Source organism: Mixophyes fleayi, chromosome 3 (assembly GCF_038048845.1).
Source record: "Mixophyes fleayi isolate aMixFle1 chromosome 3, aMixFle1.hap1, whole genome shotgun sequence".
Classification (NCBI taxonomy): Eukaryota; Metazoa; Chordata; class Amphibia; order Anura; family Limnodynastidae; genus Mixophyes; species Mixophyes fleayi.
Window position 1 is genome coordinate 235378573 of NC_134404.1, and position 22295 is coordinate 235400867.

Here is a 22295-nt window from a genome sequence, read left to right on the forward strand (position 1 = left end):
AGACAATAGTTGTGAATGTAAGCAGAGTGTCTTTACTAAGAACACCAGTCACATAGGTTATATCCAAATGCAGACAATGGCAATTCAGCTATCACAAGTCCAAAGGTACAACAGGTAAAGCTGGTAAGATATATCTGCAGACACCAACAAGGCACTTGGTAATGCTGGTAAAATCTATTTGCAGAAAGGAACAAAAGCACTTGGTAACGCAGGTTAAATATATTGCAGACAGGAACAAGAGTACTTTATAATGCAGGTAAGATATATATTATAGACAGGAACAAAAATAATTGATAATGCTGGATATACTGCAGACAGGAAGAAAAGTACTTAATAATGGTAGTTAGGCATATTGCAGACAAGAACAAAGGTAATGAATAATGCTGGCTAGGTATATTGCAGGCAAGAACTGGATACCATGACCAATGGATAATTCACAGGAGAATTAGATAAATGAGGGTCAGGGAATAGACAGGAGCAAGGTCAAATGTGGCCGGGGTCTGGATCATAAAAAAATGGAACAGGACGATGGAATAAAGCAGGAGTCAATGCCAGTGAGAAGTCATGATCCAAACAGGAGTGTCACAGAGATACCAGCAGTAGCAAATACAAGTGAACTGGCACCGGCCTGTTGGAAAAGGCAGTCTTTAAAAGGCCAGCCACAGGTGAACATGAACCTGATCAGATGATGAGGGCTTAACCCCTTGCAGGCAAGGAAAACTGTCCAGGTATAACAGCTGCAATTCAGGTAGTACATAGATGCTGCAGGCCTAATTAAAAATATGGAGTCCTAATACTAAAGCAAAATCTGACTAGTAATATAATTCAGTTTTACACTTTTAAATTAAAATTTAGGAATGACATGTGGTTATGGTAAAGTTATATGTTTATGGTGATTAGTTCAATGTAGGTTATTTTCTAAAAAAAATCTTAAGTATAATATGCCAAATCTCTTACAAATCAGATATTGCTGGTTGGCTGATAGGGGTTATTGCAAATTAGCATTTTTACATAAACAACTTTCAGTGTCCACTTAAATTCCAAAGGTAACTTTTCAGTTAATGCTGCATCAAGTGTTGATTCAAGTTACTTATACGTGGCCATGCTATTTGCATATGAAAATGTATGGTGATGGGAGAGTGTTTAGCAATTTTCTGTGCACATTATATAAATGTTATGTTTAAGTCAATGGATCTTGAAAGGTCACTTTCTTTAAATATACTGCATATAACTAGAAAAGCAAAATTACAGGCAGAGGAAATTCTGGTGTTGTGAACACTTGGCTCCGCCCCCCCCCCCCACAATATCCAGTCAAAATACAAACATTTATCACACAATTTACATGACAAGATGTAGATGACTCGTGGCTTATATGGTGGCATTATATATATCACAAACTCAAACATGCAACAGCTGGATAACTTCCAAGTCCTGGATCAACTAAACATAATTAGACGCTTATTTTCTAAATAGCTTGTGACTTTTGTTTAAATTTTACCTAAAGATAATTAAAATGGTGCTAGCAACTGCATGCATAAAATGAACACAACAGTATCATATTGTTTGACTAGCTGAACACATTATTGTATTAGTTGTACTCTTTAATATAAGATTTCCAATCCTCTATGAACCTATAACCTTTTACTTCGTTTAGCAAGTAACCCTATCCGACTTGTGAATGGCTTGGACAGATGTGCTGGACGTGTGGAGATCTTCTATAACAATGCCTGGGGAACAGTATGTGATGATAGCTGGGATATCAATGATGCACATGTTGTGTGCAGGCAGCTGAATTGTGGATATGGAGTTTCAGCTCTACATAATTCATATTTTGGGCAAGGTACTGGGAGTATTCTTCTGGATGACGTGCACTGTTCTGGATATGAACAATATCTGTCCCAATGTCCTCATAATGGATGGGGCTCTCATAATTGTGTGCACCAGGAAGATGCAGGTGTCATCTGTTCAGGTATGTCACTATTCAGAATATTTTAGTACTAATATAATACATACATGTACATATATTAATACATATACTAATAATTGATAAATATGTATGCACAATGTGATGAAAACCATTTTCAATCATTGATTCTTGTAAAAATACATTTATCCAACCTCAACCCTTTCATTCTTTTAGGCTCCAATTAATATTTCTCTCCTGTTCTCCGATTGTCATAGGGTGTTTTCTGTGATCGCAGCACTAGTAGAAGCAATCATTATTGATTTTTCTTTATACAACTTCTACCTAAATTTAAATAATCTCACAGTCATTAGGACTTTGAGACTTTGTACAAGAATATGTTCAACATACATCCTTTGTGTCAGGTTCTGAGTTGGTGATTTCTTATGTGTTTCTATTCCTTATTTGTCTGTCCACCAATTTAACCCACTATACAAAATTAGTTACTGTTTAAATGAATTAAGAACGTACCAAATATTCAAATAATTGCAGCACAACTCTATGGGGCTCATTAGAATTAGATTTATGTATGTGCACCTTCATATCAGATTTTTTGCATAACTTTGACTCCTTATACCTGGAAAAGTACAGGGGATGAAAGGGGCAGTCAAGTGGAGGACGAGTACAATTACAATTCAACATAGATACAGATACGCCTGTCAGGAGGCATATTTCTTGTGGGTGCAAGAGAGTTGGTGCAAATATGCACAATGATGAAGATGACTATCTTGCTGCTTCTGATTGGCTGTTTCCTTTTGTGCCTCCAGCTGATAGTACTTCATTTATTAGCATCACAGATATATTAGATCACCTAATTAAAATAGTTAGCAGATGTCTGTTCACATTGCTAAATTTACATTTCCATATGTATTGCTACAGGAAAAACAATTCCATTCTCATTATTAAGGGGATAAACAGGTCTGGATGTGTTGTATTTGGTTTTATATATGATAAATGTGATTTTTTTAATAGGACTGCTCGGTTGTTGCAGGCAGGAAAAATTAGGCAGTTGTGAACTAATCAGTAGATTTATTGCAGTAGTTCAATATGTACAGAAAATCAATGCAGATATCATGAAAGCAGGATAGGAACTTAGCAGGTATGAAAACAGGCAAGGCAATATGATATAATCTGGCACAATGATGACAGAACTGTAGCTTACTAATAGGAAAACAATGGAAAATTGTAGCAAATAATAAATGACAATGTATAGATGAGTTACTGACATAGATGGTGAATTATTATTATTATTATTATTAATATTTATTTATAAGGCGCCACAAGGCATCCGCAGCGCCGTACAGAGACAAACAAAATCACAATACAATGGGAGACAGCACAGTACAGTAAACACAGCAACTCAGTACGCTCAATGCACAGCTAGAGAGGGCGGGGAAGGGGGAGGGAGGATCCGCAAACGACGGGGCCCAAGAAGGTGGGCGCGGAAGACAGGGAGACCCCCAGGGGGGAGGAGGGAGCGAAAGTGGACGTGGGGTGGAGGACCATCGAGGAGGAGGGCTAAGTAGCTGGAGAGCAGAGTTAGAAGTGGTGGAAACAGGAGGAGAGATGGCCCTGCTCAGAGGAGTGTACAATCTAAGGGAGCGTACAATACTGAATGGTTCAGTATTGCAGGAAACACTTGCCACAGAAGATGAATGGCACAGTAATCTGTTATGCAACTAAGACAATGATAATACATCCCATTGTGTAAGGGCCAAGTCCAACCAACAGGGTTCAGTATCACAGTATTATACAAGGTAGCTGTTACTCTTGAGACAGGACCAAAGCCCCTCAGTGTGTAGCAGGTGAGTCCAGACACCACTAGAAGGCACATAGTAGTGAAGGTAAGACTAGCTGTAGCATACTACAAGGAAGGAGTAGTCCATACAAAGGCAGTAGTCAGAGCCAGGAGTTACCAATATCTAAAGCCAGTAGTCAAAGCCAGAAGTCACCGATATCCAAAGCCAGTAGTCAGAGCCAGAAGTAACCAATGTCCAAAGCCAGTAGTCAGAGCCAGAAGTCACCGATATCCAAAGCCAGTAGTCAGAGCCAGAAGTCACCGATATCCAAAGCCAGTAGTCAGAGCCAGAAGTAACCAATGTCCAAAGCCAGGATGAAAGACAGAACTCACAGGAAGGTAAGCAGATTGCTTACCTTCCTGTGCTAACTTGACCAATTTAGATGTACATAAGCGGCCATGAGGATCAGAAACACTGTAGTAAAAAGCATATGTAAAAAAGCACAGGCTGGCAGAAAAAAAAGTAATCATGTAGAAATTATATTCAGATCATAATAAAGACATTAGTGTCTCTTGAATAACTATTTGTTCACAACATAATAATGTATTAAAACATGTTATTATTAGGTTGTGCACAAATAGAGTAATGCTACTTCTGCACTAAGTATTTGCACAGATGCCTAAAGCTTGTGTATCCTATGCTTCCGTCAGAGGTACAAACACATATTGATATACTTGGTTTAATTAATACTCTTTTTGAGTTGTTTGCATCATAAGATCTACATACGGATGTAAACACACCTTTTCTTGAGCGCATCTTTTCCTACATTTGCCAAAGGTGTATATGTGACTTCCTCTGAATGGGCCCCAAAGTATATTTTTAACAGTCATCAGTTGATGCAGTTTACAGCTGAAATCCAGAGTTTGATTAAAGTTTGGGTTGCATGAACAGATACTAGCCATAAGAGTAAAGCCTGCCAAATGTTTAGATTTTGAGGTTTGGCCAATACTGCAGTAAGAATTATCAATAGAATATTCTATGGTAAAGATAAAAAGAAAAAAAATTTTTCAAAATTTACACCAGAAAGTTAAGATGAACCAGGTGAAAAAATACTTATTATGTTATTTTAAAGATGAGATAAATATCTTTTAAACCCTGTGATGAGGTAGAGGTTGGCTATATTATTATGACCCAGAAATACCAATCATGCTCACATAATTCACCTAAGGTAGGAAGCGATACCTTGATGACGTTGCAGAGCAATATGAGCATTAGGTAAAATGTATAATTTTTTATTGTTTTATTGTTTGAAATCTACAATTAATTTCAAACAAGCTAAATACATTACATTTTAGCATCAATAATTGTTGTATTTTGTATATAAATTTAACTCATTATAAACTTCCCCTTTCAGACTCTCACAATCAAGTCCCGGATACATCTACAAGTAAGCCTTAAAATCATTTTTCATGCATACAGTGTCAAATTAAAGGAATACAATAGGTTGTGCAGCTACAGATGTATATCTCAGGTCTGTTCCCAACATTGGTTTTCCATTAAGCCTCCAGTTTTAAAACAATGCACACTTTTAATAATGACACAGGAGAAAATAATGTAAGTGTTAAATAGACAAAGTCAATCAGCAATCCACCATTTTAGGACATCATCAATGTTTTATTCAAACTCCAAAATCACAAGTTTTAAGTCTGATGAATAATGCTTGCAAAACTGGCCCATGGACTATTCATCATCATCATCATCATCATTATTTATATAGCGCCACTAAATCCGCAGCGCTGTACAGAGAACTCACTCACATCAGTCCCTGCCCCATTGGAGCTTACAGTCTAAATTCCACGCAAACACGGAGAGAACATACAAACTCCACACAGATAAGGCCATGGACGGGAATTGAACTCAGAAGTGCTAACCACTTAGCCACCATGCTGCCCTATCCACTGCATTCCGCACCTGAGTATAGGATTTTGGCACATTTCTCTGTGTAGAATATCCTTATCAGTTTTGTTCGGCCTGAATTCAAACCATCACACAGAGCAAAATGTTTCGACCACTGTCATTCCAGCTCTATAGACTATAAAAATATAAATAATATTTCACTTACTTGGGTCCCCCAATTGCACATTTGCAAATCTACGTTTTGGGTGACTTTTTACTTAATTGAAAATGTGTTTAATTTTTTTTATTTTTACTTTCCAGATACTACTATACAACCTCCAGGTAATATAAGGCATATTGACCATGTTTAACCTCATGACAAAGTGATTCATTTGAAAAATTAAAATGACGGAATAATATGACAGTTTTTAAAACACCACTACATAGTGTGTAAAAAGATAAGTCACAATAATGCCTAATTAAAAATGTTCAATCTATGACTGCCCAAGATACAGTGGCAGAACTAACACCACGGCATGGACTATGGCTGCTACGGAGCCTGGAGGTGAGGGGTGCATGGCAACACTGGGTTACCCTGCCCTAGTCACCACTCAGCTTTTCTCTGTGCATACTCAGATAAGCAGTGTAGGGTCCACCAGAGGGGTGGTTAGGAATGCTGGGCCCTCCCCAAATTTTGCTTTGAAGCCCAGTTATGCTGCCAGAATAGATGTGCTATGGGACAGTTCAGGATTGATGTGCTGTGTAATTATTTACCCAGGATAAATGTGCTGTAAATAGGTGTGTTGGAAGCTTATGTACATAGAATGGAATTAATGCTATTATTGCCTCAAGTGTGGAGTAAGTCAGGGGCTTTCACCTGTAAATTCACTACAATAAGGGTGTGCACATGTAAGTGAAGTACATCCCCTAACGAGGAGTCCTGTTTACAGTTGGATGCATCTTTAAATATGCCTCTGTAGAGGCATTTCTAAGAACCTCCCTGATAGCAGTGTAAAGATAAGTTTTATTGATGATGAAGGACAAGCATAGTTTTACATTATTAAAAAAAAGATATAAATTTTACTTTAACCTTTAAAAAAGCAACACCCCCCAAAATCATTAACCAATGTTACAGTCTACATCTGATTTCCACTGGTGTCCCACTGCTAAAGTGATAACCAGCACCATGGCTCACAGGCTTGACCCAATCACACTACAACAAGGAAACCTGCAGTGCTTGCATCTTAAGAACTGTGCAACTCAAAATACATACATGAATATGCATGTACCCAGACATATTTTTGTGTCTATATTCAGGCGCATCTTTGTTTCTAACTCTAAATCAGGCTCATAATGTATTTTTTTGTTTTAATATGATTGTGCATAATTGGTAGTTAAATATTTCCTGATATTGTGATAGAATACTTCCTACTCCATCCATTTCTCTATTATGTACTAGCACTGAGCTATATTTATGTTCACATTCAATGTTTAGATTACATTTCTCCATATTGCATTTAACAAGATTCTTATAGTCACTTAATTTTTTTTATATTTCAAAATGTAGTTTACCCCAATGTCACTAACCACTGGCTGACAACAAGTGAGTAACTTATTTGCATTTTAATATATTTTTTTATACTGTAACTAATTGAGCATAAATTAGTTCACCTATTTTTATTTATATTTTAGCACCTAACTACACCTGTGGAGGAGTTCTAACTGAACAATCAGGAGTATTTTATAGCCCCCTGTTTCCAGGACTTTATCCTGATAATGCCTTCTGCATATGGGAAATCAGAGTCTTTCCTGGAAAAACTGTGGATTTGTCCTTTGTATATATGGAGTAAGTGTTCATATAGCTTTGGAAATTTGGAATTATCTACTGCCCCAGTCTTAATGTTATTCTAACTAATGTGTTTATTGTAGCCATCAGATTTACTTCACAAGATGTTTTTTTACAAAATAAAAAATGTTACATATGTACTTTGTATTAAGTTTATTCTAATGTTTTGCAAATAGGACCAAAGAATCTTTGTACACACAACTAGTTTAAACTGTTTCAGCCTTAGACTGGGTACACACTACAGGAAATTTCTAACGATCGTCATTTCAATTCCTGTGTACACACTATTGAAGTTTTACATGTTTTACCGTCAGATCTGTGCTCTTCATCATAACCATCAGCTGAAAAGATCATGACTATTCACACCTCATAGACATAGAGATCTGTGGACACTGCCGGTCGTGAGTGCATACACAAAGCAGAATTAGAATTGTTCCATCGTTGAACGAGATTTTTAGTTCAGTTTAGAAATCTATGATGGGGTTTGGATTGATAATTGTTCATTGTTGCAGTGTACACACTAATGTGATATCGGGCCAAGCGGTCAATTATAGTATGATTGGCCCAATAATTGTCTGAAAACACAGTAGTGTGTACCCAGCCTTAAAAGTTATCCACAAAATACCAAAAGAAACCAAGGTGCCTAATTTAAAACATCTAGAATAAGGTAAATTAATAGCAGCTGCTCAAGAGGTTGTGCTTATCTCATGTAGACATTGTAAGGAGTAGAAAATAAGCTGTGCCTGTAAATGAACTTTTTAAATTAAAACATAAATAGTGCATATGTCTCTAAACACAATTTAATATTAAATTAAATAATAAGTAATAAACACAATTTAATAATATTACCACTAAAAATAAATGATCATAAAGGATTTTAAGTTATGTTTCTTATAACAGCACATACATAATCATGTCTAAAAGCAAGTACTATAGTAGGACGGCTTCTGCCACTGAGAGTAGATGAAAACATGGCAATACCACAGATAGAAATCTAAATTCCAGAAAGAAAAAGTTTTATGTGCATTAGTAGGATTCAATGGGAGATGTATAGAGTGGAACTTGCATAGTTCACCTGGTTTTAAGATGCAGTAAGAAAATATTTGTTACTTAGAAAATTATCATCAATGTATTTAGATTCTTATGACCATTGTGTATTGGTTCTCACCACTCCTGCAACAAAATATTTTGCTTGAAACAATTCAGATTTAGTCACAATGTCTGTACATGAAATTTCAAGCTTTCTCTTTAATCCATTTCAGTGCCGTTCATAGCACTTTCTTTGGACGTATAATCCGGTACATGTCTTTCTGCTATTTAAACTGCAGACAGTCAATGGTATCATCACATCAATTAGACTCCGGGGGGTAAATGTATTAATGTCCGGATTCTTCAACTCCGGCGTGTTCAGCGTCTTCAGTGATTAAATTTAAAGCGGCGCTGCATTGTAAAGGGAAGTTTAGAAATCTGAATTTTTTATTTGAACCATTACAAATGATATTTACCTAAAATAGAACAATAGGCCCAATATTAGATTTAATCATTCATGATAACCGATACATTTTTACAACAGTAGCACTTTTGATAATGCTCAGAACTAAGACATATATATATGCTATCAAGATTGTGTAGTGATCTTAATACTGTTGATCTAATATTTTTTTTTTTTTATCAAAACAGCCTGGAGATTTCCAGTTCTTGCAGCTATGACTCTGTGATAATATACGATGGTCTGCCACTCAACTCCCCACAGCTAGGGAAAATCTGTACTCCTGTCAACTATACATTTATGTCTACCTCTAATGTGATGGGTGTTGTTTTCCAAACTGATGGAAGTGTACGGGGCAGTGGATTCAAGGCTGTATACTCATCAGTGGACAGAAATGTCACCACTCCAGGTAGGTCATAAATATTTAGAGTTATATTTTGAAACATAGGTGTTAATTTGAAATCAATTTCTTGGAAATTATTCAAAGTCCCCACAGTTTTTCCTTCAAATATGTTATCGGAGGTCTAAAAATCTAAAAGTCTTCTAATAATGTCTTTAAAGATGTTCAATGTACAGAAAAGGAAAATATATAAAACAGGTGTACATTTTTCTTTGTTCTGACATTGTCCTATATAACACAGCAGTGTTTAACACTAAACAAAAAATGTTCATAGTTAATTTTTTTAAAAGTTAATTTATTTTTCACTCTATGGGAATTAATAAAGATTTCACTTTAATGTGTTCTTCTTGCAGTTAACTGTGGTGGGATCCTGGCTAATCCTTGGGGAGTCATTGAGAGCCCAGCTTTCCCTTTTTCTCACAATCCTGCAGATTGTATTTGGCATATTCAAACCAGAAATAGCATTATCCAGATCCACTTTAGTGATGTTGCGTAAGTAACAATTGAAATGTATTTTGTGAATTTCACAATGACTAGAAAATATGGAAGGAATCCCTTTAGCACAGGGTTTCCCAAACCCAGTCCTCAGGGCTCCTCAGCAGTGCAGGTTTTCTGGATCACATGTGACATAATTAGTACCACCTGTGGATCTGTTACAATGTGCCAGTCAGTAATGAATACACCTGTGCTCTAGCAAGGAGATATGGAAAACCTGCACTGTTAGGGAGCCCTGAGGACTTGGTTTGGGAAACCCTGCTTTAGCACAATCTGCTCGCCGTGTACATATTGGCAGTGGATATCAGCTGAACTATTTTAAAGAGAAAATAAACCTAATGCATAAGTTGAGTTGTCTACCTTATGACCAAAGGGAAGCCTGACATGTGAAAGTCCCAGCAGGGTTACTATTGCCACTGTGACTTTTGTATATCATGATATTGTTTTTGATCATTGCAACTGGGATGTTCATATGTCATTACATGTGGCTGCTAAAGCAGTGTAATGATACAGCGAGTGGGAAGACAGGCTAGACATTCTGCAAACTACTTTACACATAGTAAGATTGTGGTCCCTATATAACTGTATTTTCAATTACTTAATTCTAAAATTGCTTAATTTGCCATTACAGGGCCTGATTTAGAGTCAGACGCAAGTCCTTCTGATCAGACTTTTGGCCAAAGATCCGTCTCAGTTTGCACTCCGACTGAGACAGATCTCCCCACTGCACCTCTCTGTGCCTAGAGAGGTGGAATGGGGGAGGTAGTGGGCGAGTCTAGCAATGTAAAGGTGTGTTCACGCTCATTACATGCTATTTTGAGTTGAAAGCAACCGCAAATAGGTCTCTAGGAGACGTATCTTTTGCAAGTGCTTTCAGTTGGTGCAAGAGACCTTGCTGTAATAAAAAACAAAGTAAAAAAAAATACACTTAAAAAAGAGGTGTGCACCCTCTCCCAGACAGCATAACCAACCCTTGTGCTGTTTGGGAGGAAAAGAACAATTAATTATCTGCTTTACAGGGTGCTGTGCATGATAATATACTTGCACGCCGGCCCATAAGGCAGATAAGGAGGTGTGTTTGTGCAATTTGCACAGTATTCTAAGTCGCAAGGATCTAAAGATCTGTGTAAATTGGGGGATGCAATTTACATTTACGATTTAAGAGTAAATTGCATTCAACTCTAAATGAGGCCCACAGTGTTTATGGGGTTGTTTACTGATGTATAAAAAAAATGACTCTCAAATATTGGACCATTATGTCCAGTAGAGCAATTTTTCATAAGTTCCTTAAACTTTTGCCTACATGTAATGATATTCTACCAGTTGCTTTACATAAAGCAACTTGAATTTTAGATATTGTATATGTGAAATTCAAACATTTGTAAATTAGTTATAAATTATAGGTTAGATTATTTCTTCCTACCATCTTGTTTAATTCTTGCTTTACCTTCTCATGTGCTTATTTATCACATATCCCAACAGACTTGAAAACTCAGCTTATTGTTCATCTGGATCTGTGTCGGTATATGATGGGACACCGTCTGGTTCCCCATTATTAGGAAGGTTTTGTGGGGCAGGGAGTCACAATTTTACCTCCTCATCTAACAGTCTAAGTGTTGTCTACACCAGCAGAGGAAGCAACAGCAACTTTGTCCGTGGATTTCAAGCCAACTATGTCTCTATTGCCCAAAATAATCAGAGTGGTAATTATAAAGCCAAATATTTTATGATGTAAAAACACTAATTTCTAACAAGCAACTGCTTTGCTAGCTCCAATGCTGATAATTGTGAGGTGGAAAAGTGAGAGGCATTGCTGACTTCTTTAATTGGGACATCAAATATAAGTGTGTCAGTGATCTAGGAAAACAATTGTTAGTTTTCTGGGTCCCTAAAAGCATACATTAGCATCAGTGCATATCTGATAATTGAGACTCAAAACACATATTTTGTGAGATGTGCACCTCTAAATTAGACAATAATGCTAAATATATAGTTAACAATGTGTATATATATATATAATATGATTGCTTTAAATTGTTAATGTGTGTTATCTCTCCTTTTTACAGTAACTCTCTCATGTACATCCAACTATATGGAAGCTCAGATATCAGTTTGGTATTTACAGTCTTTAGGATATTCAGCATATGACATTTTTCTGAATGATCCACTATGTCGCCCTCAGAGTTTTGGAAACTGGCTAAGTTTTCACATCCCATATGATCAATGTGGCACAGCCAGACAGGTGAGATAAGTATATCCTACAAACATAAACCCATTTGATTCCCACCTATGCATTGGCAATTCGAAAATTACACGTAGTAAAAACAGTGCAACTCATATGGTCTCACTTAAAATGTATTTGCAAATATTTGTTGCTTTGAGCCAATGTTTAAAAAATATGTGGAACAATAGTAACTTACTTGGCCTAAATTGACTATTCCATTATTTATGCTTATATTTACAAGAAAGCCTGCACACAAGATGTATTTTAATTTAAAATGTTTTGTATTCTTAATTACATTCTAATTGTAACACTCATATATAATATAAAACAGTAAACAGAGTATATCATACAAACTCAACAGGTTTCTTTTACTTTATTAGCATAGATGGTATAACAGAGAAGTTAATGCAAAACTTTACAATCATTGACTGTTTTAGAAATCTTTGCTATTGTGTGTTTGTGTTTGTGTGTGTCTCTCAACTATTTTATGTAAGTGTGCATTTTTACCAGTTTCGATTGTGTGGGGTCAGCTTATGTCTGAATCAGTTCAACCTATTGTGAAATTTGTGTATGTAGAATGTATGAACTCTTGCATTGTGTGTGTGTGTGTGTGTGTGTGTGTGTGTGTGTGTGTGTGTGTAGAAAGGGACGGATGCTGTGTGGAAGACACACTCAGGTTGCTTTCCATTTTAAATCTCTAACGAAACATACTTCTGTTTATATATCACAGAAACTTCAAATTATTCTAATCAAAACAAACTACTTTCTATTCAAACTCTCTAATCTCAGCCATACCCATAAACATAAGCTAAAAATAAACTGAACAAATTCCATTACACAATAAAGTTTCACAACACTATACTACCTTCCATTCGATCCATTCAATATACCATAGAAGCTCCATGATATCACATTCTAGCCATTTTGTTTCACTAACATAGTATTTCAAAGATCATACGCATTCCACATACCACATCGTTCACATATATAGTATATAATCCTCCAGATATAAACCACAGTTCTCATAACACTATTACTATATGTATATCACAACTATCTAACAACCACAGTGCCTCCCAATACACAACCACTTAGGCAGACATAGTGTTAGGCTTTGAGGAACAGATGAGCTTTAAGTGCCCGTTTGAAGTTGAACAAATTAGGGGACAGTTGGATGGAGCGTGGAGTTTGTTCTAGTGGAGCTGGGCAGTTCTGGATTCTTGAGTGGGATGAGGTGATCAGAGTGGAGGAGAGGTAACAGTCAGTGGTTGATCGCAGGGAATGGGATGGAGTGTGAATGGAGAGGAGGATGGAGATATATGGGGCAGTTGGTGGGAGAGGGCCTTGTAGGTGAGGCTGAGCAGTTTGAAAAGGATTCTGTAGAGGAAAGGGAGCCAGTGTAAGGGAGAAAAAATAGTGAGAAAAATTACAGTTAGCTCCGAATGACCACCCCTGTATTTTGGTGCCCAGGACACCATGATGATGTGAGTAAGGAGTGGCTCAGACCTGCTCTGACTATCATTGTCACATCTGAGCCCCCTTCAGCTTTGCCCCCTGGGTGATGGCACATGGTGCACCATACTAGTTACTGGCCTGCATTCTATCACTTGTGAATAAATTATCAAGGTGAAAGTTTTTAAACTACTTAAGAAACAATGTTTAATTTCATAGTATTTTCCAGTATCTGCTCTTTAACAATTAAAAGTTTGTTCTAATTCTGCTTTCCATCAATAGGGTGAGAGAGACACTATCAGCTATTCAAATACAGTGCACGGCTACCATATTGGTAAAGTGATTGATCGCAGCAAAAAACTCAACTTGAACCTCCGCTGTCAGATGTTCCAAAATTCCATGGTGCAAATTATGTACCATGCAGATGATGTCATAAACCAAAATCTGACCCAATATGGACTGTATTCTGCGTCATTGTACTTCTACCAGTCTCCAAACTTCAACTATCCCATCTACCAATCTCCATACTATGTGCAGCTGAATCAGAACTTGTACCTACAGGCTACACTACATTCATCTGACACCAATCTCGCCTTGTTTGTGGATACATGTGTGGCCTCTCCTGATCCTTATGATTTTGTGACACAGACTTATGACTTAATACGCAATGGGTAAGTTATGTAATTTTATCTCAATACAAAAATAGATTACAGTTCAATGTAATATCTTCAGCATTATACTGTGGTAACACATTGAAATTATTACTGTGCAAATTTGCAGTCACTAGTGCACATTTTCCCCATGCCAAAACACAAACATCTTTATCAGTGAATTGTGCAAAATGATTGACCAATTATTGTTATATATTCTAATCACAATGTGAATGGTACCAATTTTAGCAAAATCTCAGTGAGAAAATAGATTCATTTCTACTATTCCCCAATTTTAATTAACACTTGCACATTTGTCGTTTAAACAAAATCAAATATTCGTGTCTGTTTTTGCTTTCATATTTTATATACTGTACATATTAAGATTAAGTTTAATAATTCACCTGTTTTCTTTTGCTTTTCTAGATGCGTCAGAGACTCCACCTACGTGACCTACCAAACATACCAGTCAAACCAGGCTCGATTTGGTTTTCGTGCTTTTGGTTTTGTCCAGAGATTTTCCAGGGTCTATTTGCAGTGCAAACTAACTGTATGCCCAAAATATAGCTACAACTCACGCTGCTATCAGGGATGCATCACAAGACGAAAAAGGGCTTCAGCAACCCCTCATGAGCAAATTAGTGCCTTAGTTGGGCCATTTGAACTAAGACAAGAGAGAGGGAATTAAATAAGCAGTTCCAATGTATGTAATAAGCTACCTATAATTAATTAATATTTGATGGAAATGCTCCTCTTTGAATAATACATTTTGTTTCATGTAAGGGGAACTGCTGAGTTTAAAAAAAATAGTCTATAAATAATATTTCACTATTAATTCATTGTTTTATTCATTGTCTTTTCTTTCATTCTTTTGATAGAATTCCTTTTAATTCATTAATGCATGCCCAATGTGTATTATTTAAAGAGATTCTTATGTAAATAAAAAGTATACTAACAAAACATATCTAGTATTTTTGTCTTACTATCCTATGGGTGACTTGACAATTTACAATTTCCTTGTCAGAAGGGAGAAAAAAATTATTTATTTTAACACACAATATTTATTTTAACATGTGATCACCTAGAAAGCAGCATGCTACCGCTAAATAGTATTTGATCCTTCCTGGAAACCCTGGCCATTGAGTACCATGATCATTTTTGCAAAGACTAGTGATAAACTACTGTGACATTTCAGCATCAGAACTTACAGCTTATGATTGTTACAACATGCTTGTGCTTGTAGAATAAGTGTCAGTATGCCATGTTTGCACTTGTGGTCCCCTCTGTAAAAAATATTTTTAAAATACATCTAACACTACAAGTTCTGGCGCAGTCCACAGGGAATACTTGTAATCCATAAGGTTTTCCAATAGAAATATAACATAAAAAATCATAATAACTGACCAGAAAGGTTTACAGCTTTCTGAAAATCATGACATTTCATCATATTATGTCAGGGGCTTTTCCTAATTCTGGAATATTTCGATCTTGACATTATAATATCCACAATGGATGATGGATGATGCAGGTCCTACTAATCTTTTATTGAATTTCTACATCTTTTTTTTCGCACAGATCATCATTTGAGCATTAACAATTTCTTTTTTGTTAGAATAATTTATTTTGATACATCTAGAGGAATTAGACCATCTCTCTCTGTGTTAAACTAATATATTAGACAATATTCAAGTTCATGAAATGATTGAGTTTTGGGAAATTTTTTTATAAAATATATTGAAATTCAAAACCAGTAAATGGAGCCCACAAATATATTTCACTCAATAATAACACATATAAAACAATATGATTAAATACAACTCATAATACATTTAAAAAAGAAAATGATCATTCACTGAAGAAAGTGGTCATAGAAAAAAATCTAAATAATGACACTATAAATGTTCAGTCTCTTTTTTCACATAACCAGTATATTTAAACTGAAGAATCCAAGAATTCTCCCAGGCTGCCCCTCTCCACTGGAACTTATTAATTATTTCAGTATTAGATTTATTTTATTTTATTGTATCAGTGATTAAATAAAGCAGTAGCAAAAGTAAGTTTCCAAGCTTCTCCATATAGTATAAACTTCATTTAACAAATAAGTAATAAGGAATTAAGGTATTGTTGTTTTGATCAATTATTTTTTTTATAAAGTAGCATGCCTGCAGAAGTTCTAGAAGCTCTGGCAAAGATGGTTAGGTGGCCCTTCTACCAATGTACTTAATGTCTAACTATGGATGTGCTGTTATCTGCCTTATATTCCTCTTTCTGGTGCCTTTTATATATGTATCTGTAGGACTTACTGTATCCTTGCACTTTCGGACACATTCAGATTAATTTCCTGAGTAGGAAACTTCTGCTTCTGTTGCAGTACTGGACAGGCCTAGTTACCTATTCAAATCACCCAAAAGGGAGAGGAGACATACAGTCATGGCCAAAAGTTTTGAGACTGACACAAATATTATTTTTCACAAAGTCTGCTGCCTCAGTGTTTATGATGTCACTTTGCATATACTCCAGAATGTCAAGATGAGTGATCAGATGAAATGCAATTAATTTCAAAGACCCTTTTACCATGACAATGAACTTTATCCCAAAAACAACATTTCCACTGCATTTCAGCCCTGCCACAAAAGGACCAGCTGACATCAGGTCAGTGATTCTTTTGTTAACACAGGTGAGAGTGTTGATGAGAACAAGGCTGGAGATCACTCTGTCATGCTGATTGAGTTAGAATAACAGACTGGAAGCTTTTAAATGAGGGTGGTGCTTGAAATCATTGTTCTTCCTCTGTTAACCATGGTTACCTACAAGGAAACACATGCAGTCATCATTGCTTTGCACAAGAAGGGCTTTACAGGCAAGGATAATGCTGCTAGTAAGATTGCACCTAAATCAACCATTTATCAGATCATCAATAACTTCAAGAAGAGAGGTTCAATAGTTGTGAAGAAGGATTCAGGGCACCCAAGAACGATCAGCAAGTGCCAGGGCCGTGTCCTAAAGTTGATTCCGCTGTGGGATCAGGGCACCACCAGTGCAGAGCTTGCTCAAGAATGGCAGCAGGCAGGTGTGAGTGCATCTGCATGCTCAGTGAGGCAAAGACTTTTGGAGGATGGCCTGCTGTCAAAAAGGCCAGCAAAGAAGCCACTTCTCTCCAGGAAAAACAGCAGGGACAGACTAATATTCTGCAAAAGGTACAGGGATTGGACTGCTTGGGACTGAGGTAAAGTCATATTCTCTGATGAATCCCCTTTCAGATTGTTTGGGGCATCTGGAAAAATGCTTGTCCGGAGAGGGAAAGGTGAGCGCTTCCATCAGTCCTGTGTCATGCCAACAGTAATGCATCCTGAGACCATTCATGTATAGAGTTGCTTCTTAGTGTCACGAGCCGCGGCGGTACGCCGCATCCTGGCATGAACTAGCAGCCGGGCGTGTGTTTTAGTTTCTGTGCTCTGTTATTATCCTTGTGGCATAGATGTAGGAGGGTGTAGGGACAGCTTCCAACACCAGGGGGAGCTCTCATATGATTTAAACTGGTTCACTTATATTTTTATATATGCTTCCTGGTTATGTTATTACCTATGCTAGTTCTAGCTAGTAATTAATTAGCTGCCTCCTGAGGCTGATTGTCAGTCCTATCCTCCTCTGTCCTGATTGGCTCTTAGTACTATTTAAGGCAGTGAGATCAGAGCCTCACTGCCGGTTATAGCTTCTGTTTCCAGTCTGCTGACCTGCTTTGCTCCTTGCTCCTGCCCTTTAAATATTCTGTTGGATTGCCCGTGTATGACCTCTTGCCTGGATTTGGACCCTGCCTGTGTTTCTTGTGACCCCGACCTCTGGCGTGTTTACCGACCTTCCTGTTTGCTCGTGACCCTTGACCTTGGCTTGTCTATTGGATTCGTTGTCTGCTGCCGGCCCTCGACCCTTGCCTGGACTTCGCCCCGCTTTCCTGGGTTCTCCCCAGCCGGTACGCACTTCACGACCCTCTGTCAGTCTGCGGCCCAGTCTGTCCCCACCACTAGGGGCTCCTGTGAACACCTGACTGGCAGAGTAGATTCCGGGTTGTGCTGTATTGGCTAGGGGGGTTCCTAACACTTAGCCAAGGGAGAGGGTTCACTCACAATCTTTCCTAAGAACGCAGTCATGAATAAAAAATGGTACCAAAACATCCTCCAAGAGCAACTTCTCCCAACCATCCAAGAACAGTATGGTGGCAAACAATACTTTTTCCAGCATGATGGAGCACCTTGCCATAAGGCAAAGTGATAACTAAGTGGCTTGGTGAATGGGGGGAAAAGGGATAAATTGTAAAGGACTGACTACAAATTATAACAAACAAGCCTTGAATGGGCAATTGTAAAGCAATAATAGTAACAGTGTATGGATAACTTTTCTGATGAATCACACTCATTGCATGCAACTCACAAACAGCAGTTAACTAAACAAATTGAACATTTTATGTAACAAGAAAAAAGTCTTTGTGGCAACGCTGGTGCACATATAATGGATGTAACCTTGGATACTTATAGATGCAGGTGGTAATGTGGAGGTCACAAATAGGCTCTAACATGAATTGCAGATAGTATAGCACATTACTGGAAAATCTCAGTCCCATTTGAGGAGTGGAGTGATGGGATTAGCTTCCAATGATGTAATCAGTGGTGTTGGCTTGTAAACAATAAACTTAGTAAATATTAATAGATCAAGCCCCTTTTTCTCAGTCTCTAAGTTGTGGTAAGTTGCAACAGAGAGCTGCGCTATAATCACTTTCCTTTTGGCTGCAGTCCTCTCAGCTCACACGACAATTCACCACTCTTACTTTATGGATTACTTTGTTACCTTTCAGTGTTTGAAATACACAGACCTCTCAAATCTCTCCAAACGTGACCACAGTATTTATAGCAATTATGCATATCTCAAGCTGTTCCTATTCTTGTGTCACACAGTTGCTCTCTCTCTCTGTCTCTGTTGTCTATTAGTCCCTCAGTGGCAGATCAGTCCCTGCACCATTGGAGCTTACAATCTAAATTCTTTACTACACTCAGATATACACATGCAAGCACACAGACACACACACTAGGATCCTTTTTATCAGAAGCCAATTAACCTACCAGGCATATACTAATAAGTTAGATAAAATAAATAGAGAAATTAAAACAAAGGGTAGGAGCACAGCTGAGAAAAGAGGAAGGAGTGTGGCTCAGAGTGGAGATTGTGACAGTTGTGAGGGTGTACCAGTGTAAATAGTATAGGTGGGAATAGAGCAAGCTCTGATAAAGAGTTGAGTTTCAGAGAGTGTTTAAAAATTTGAAGGCTGTGAGAGAGTTTGATTGGGCGTGAGAGGAAATTCTATAATGGGTAGCATCATGGGAGAAGTCTTGTAGGCGGGAGTGACGAGGAAAGGCAGAGGTTAGAATTAGGGTTCATGAGGGAGTGTATTTTGGGATGAGTTTGAGTTGTATGAAGGGTGGTATTGTTGGGGTCTTTGTAAGTAAGGGTGAGTCATTTGAATTGGATTCTTGAGAACATGGGGAGCCAGTATATGAATTTGAAGACAAATTTCAGTATGACAAATCTAAGAGACAACATATTTTAGTTGTGAATTTCTCTGGAAAGGGAATAAGTTTGATTGAAATAGGAAATATTAGTTTCACTTGATTTAATACTGCTTTTGATTTTTTTTTTCTCCCAGTTTAGCTCACCACATGAACTGAACTGATTTGGATGTGTACATATTAGGTTTCTTTAGAGGTGCGAATGGTTAGTAACTCACAAGGAACAACTAGATAAGTTAGGTATCAAAGTTGATTCCTTAGAAAGACAGACTATACTTGGAAAGAAAAAGGTAACAAAGGAGACATATGATACACAGAGAGAAGATAAGTTTAAATTAGAGATGAGCGCACTCGGATTTATGAAATCCGAGCCCACCCGAACGTTGCCGATCCGAATCGGATCCGAGACAGATTCGGGTATTGGCGCCAATGTAACGCCCCCTGCGGGGAAAGACAGGGACAGACGCAACAGAAAAGAACTCACCTTGTAAACGATGGTCACCTCCAGTCCGCTTCCGATTTCCCAGCTGCGATCTAATCCCAGCAGATCCGCAGCCGCAGTCACCTCCAATCATGTCCCTCTAAGATAGAGACAGGGATTACGGCCGTGCCTACCAGGTAAGGGCTGTCCGAGACTACGGCAAAGAACAAGGGCACAGTCAGCCCAAGCTCCTTGCCGCCTCCTCACTTTGCTCTTGCCAAGACGCGGGGGACTACAGGCACTGAAGGCCAAGACTAATCCGAAGACTAATCCCGCCTCAAGTACCTCACACACCTGCCGGTGAGGGCCTAACCGAAAGGGGGAATCGAGCGTGATACTCACCGGGACACTCCCACTTCCGATCCGGTTCTCCTGCACCTTCCCGACTCCTGCGGATGACAAGAACACACAGCCTCCCTCTTCTCTCTCCGTGAGACTAAGATGGCACCCACAAAACTGAACTGACTACAACGGCGACCCGACCCTAACAACGTTCTAATGGTCGGCAACGCAACTAAGTCAAACACTATGACTAACTAAATGTGGTGCACTAACGGAACTACTCAGTTACACGCTACGGGGAACACCAGCCGGTGTTCACAGCCTAAACCGGAGGGCGGTTCCTAACCCCCTCACCCAGGTCGTACCAAGAAGCTGCCTTCTTGCTATGGAGTCACACACAGGCCCCAAGTACGGGTTCTTTAAGCCCGGCTGAGGCTCAGTAGAACAGCACACTAACCCGCGGGCCGACTGCCGCACGGAACAGCCGATCGAACTGAACCGCCCGACTGCCTGTACTCGGGTATCTCACACGTGTCCCTACGTCCGGAACCACAGGTCCACCTGCACGGAACCGGCCTTGAGGACCCTTGATCAGAACCACGGCCGCCCCTGGAACTGCCTCAAGGTGTGCTGTACTGCCACCAACTCACTCAGCCACCCCCCTTGGGTACCAGTGTGACCCCGGGGACCTAAGGGACAGGAAAACTACGTGTGTTCTCCCCTGACTATGTGTATGCTGTTACTTACACTTATCCCCACAGCACGGGTTAGCACAGGAAAACCACAGGAACAAGAGCCTACCTTTAATGGGGGCCTGACGTCTTGCCCCTGGACAGTTATATAACACACCAAAATACTGTAATGTAAACTACACTCGCCACACAGACAGAATAAATACAGTCTACAGTACTTTGCCCGCTACTTACCCGAGCACACCGCTGCTAGCCAACCAGCAGGTTGCTACAGCACCACAGGAGCCTACGCTTGACCGTACCTCCTAACCACGTGTGCTCACCTCACACAGGACCGCGCCTACTCTCACAAGGCTCTCACGCCTCTACCACACACCACCAGGGCCTTATGCCCTACACACCATGGGTCTCTGCCCAACAACACCCAGAGCCTTCTGCTCTGTTTCATGGGCCTCAGCCCCCTCTCTACCTCAGGGCTCTGAGCCCACTCACTAGGGCCTTGTGCCCTACTACCTAGGGGTCCTAGCCCCTGCCTGAGGCCTGTGGCCTCCCTAACTGACTGAGGGCCTTGTGCCCTTAATAGCCTACAGGCTACCAGCCTCTAACCAGGCCCTCTGGCCTTCCTATGGCCTCTAGGCCACTAACTACCTAAGGGCCTTGTGCCCTTGTATACCTGGGGCTCAGAGTCCCCCTCACTAACTAACAGGGGCTTGTCCCCTTTATCATATATATATGGCCTACTGGCCCACTAACTCGTTGGGGCCTAGTGCCCAGGTCCCTGGGCCTTGTGCCCCTAATTTAGCGTGCCACGGGCCTTGTGCCCGACTGTGCCCACGGGCCTAGTGCCCGACTTTATCGTTGAGTATACTTACCTGCTCTGCGCAGGATACTCAACTTGCCACGCCGTCTTCTGTTTCTTTCTCCGGGTCTTCCAGACCCTCCAGCCGGCGGCGCCTCTTCTCCGCTTCGGCGCTGGGTCTCCTGTTGCAGCTGGGGCGGGGGCGCTCTCAGCCCTGACAAGGGCTCCCCGCCGGCGATCTCCGCTCCGGCAGCTTGCTTGAAGTCTTCTGGCGGCAGGGTAGCTCACGGCCCTTACAAGGGCCCCCTGCCGCCGCTGCTGCTGGCTCA

General features: G+C 39.3%; 1 protein-coding gene across 1 annotated transcript in view; it reads left to right on the forward strand.

Annotated features, from left to right (window-relative positions):
- DMBT1 (deleted in malignant brain tumors 1) overlaps window positions 1-14842 on the forward strand; it is an 85473-nt gene extending 70631 nt beyond the window's left edge. Inside the window, exons 11-19 of the mRNA XM_075200940.1 lie at window positions 1659-1973; window positions 2630-2644; window positions 7265-7444; window positions 9125-9342; window positions 9687-9825; window positions 11311-11531; window positions 11895-12070; window positions 13787-14175; window positions 14581-14842. Of these exons, the coding sequence (XP_075057041.1) occupies window positions 1659-1973; window positions 2630-2644; window positions 7265-7444; window positions 9125-9342; window positions 9687-9825; window positions 11311-11531; window positions 11895-12070; window positions 13787-14175; window positions 14581-14842 (1915 nt within the window). The remainder of the gene's footprint in view (window positions 1-1658; window positions 1974-2629; window positions 2645-7264; window positions 7445-9124; window positions 9343-9686; window positions 9826-11310; window positions 11532-11894; window positions 12071-13786; window positions 14176-14580) is intronic.
- The last annotated feature ends 7453 nt before the right edge of the window (window positions 14843-22295 follow it).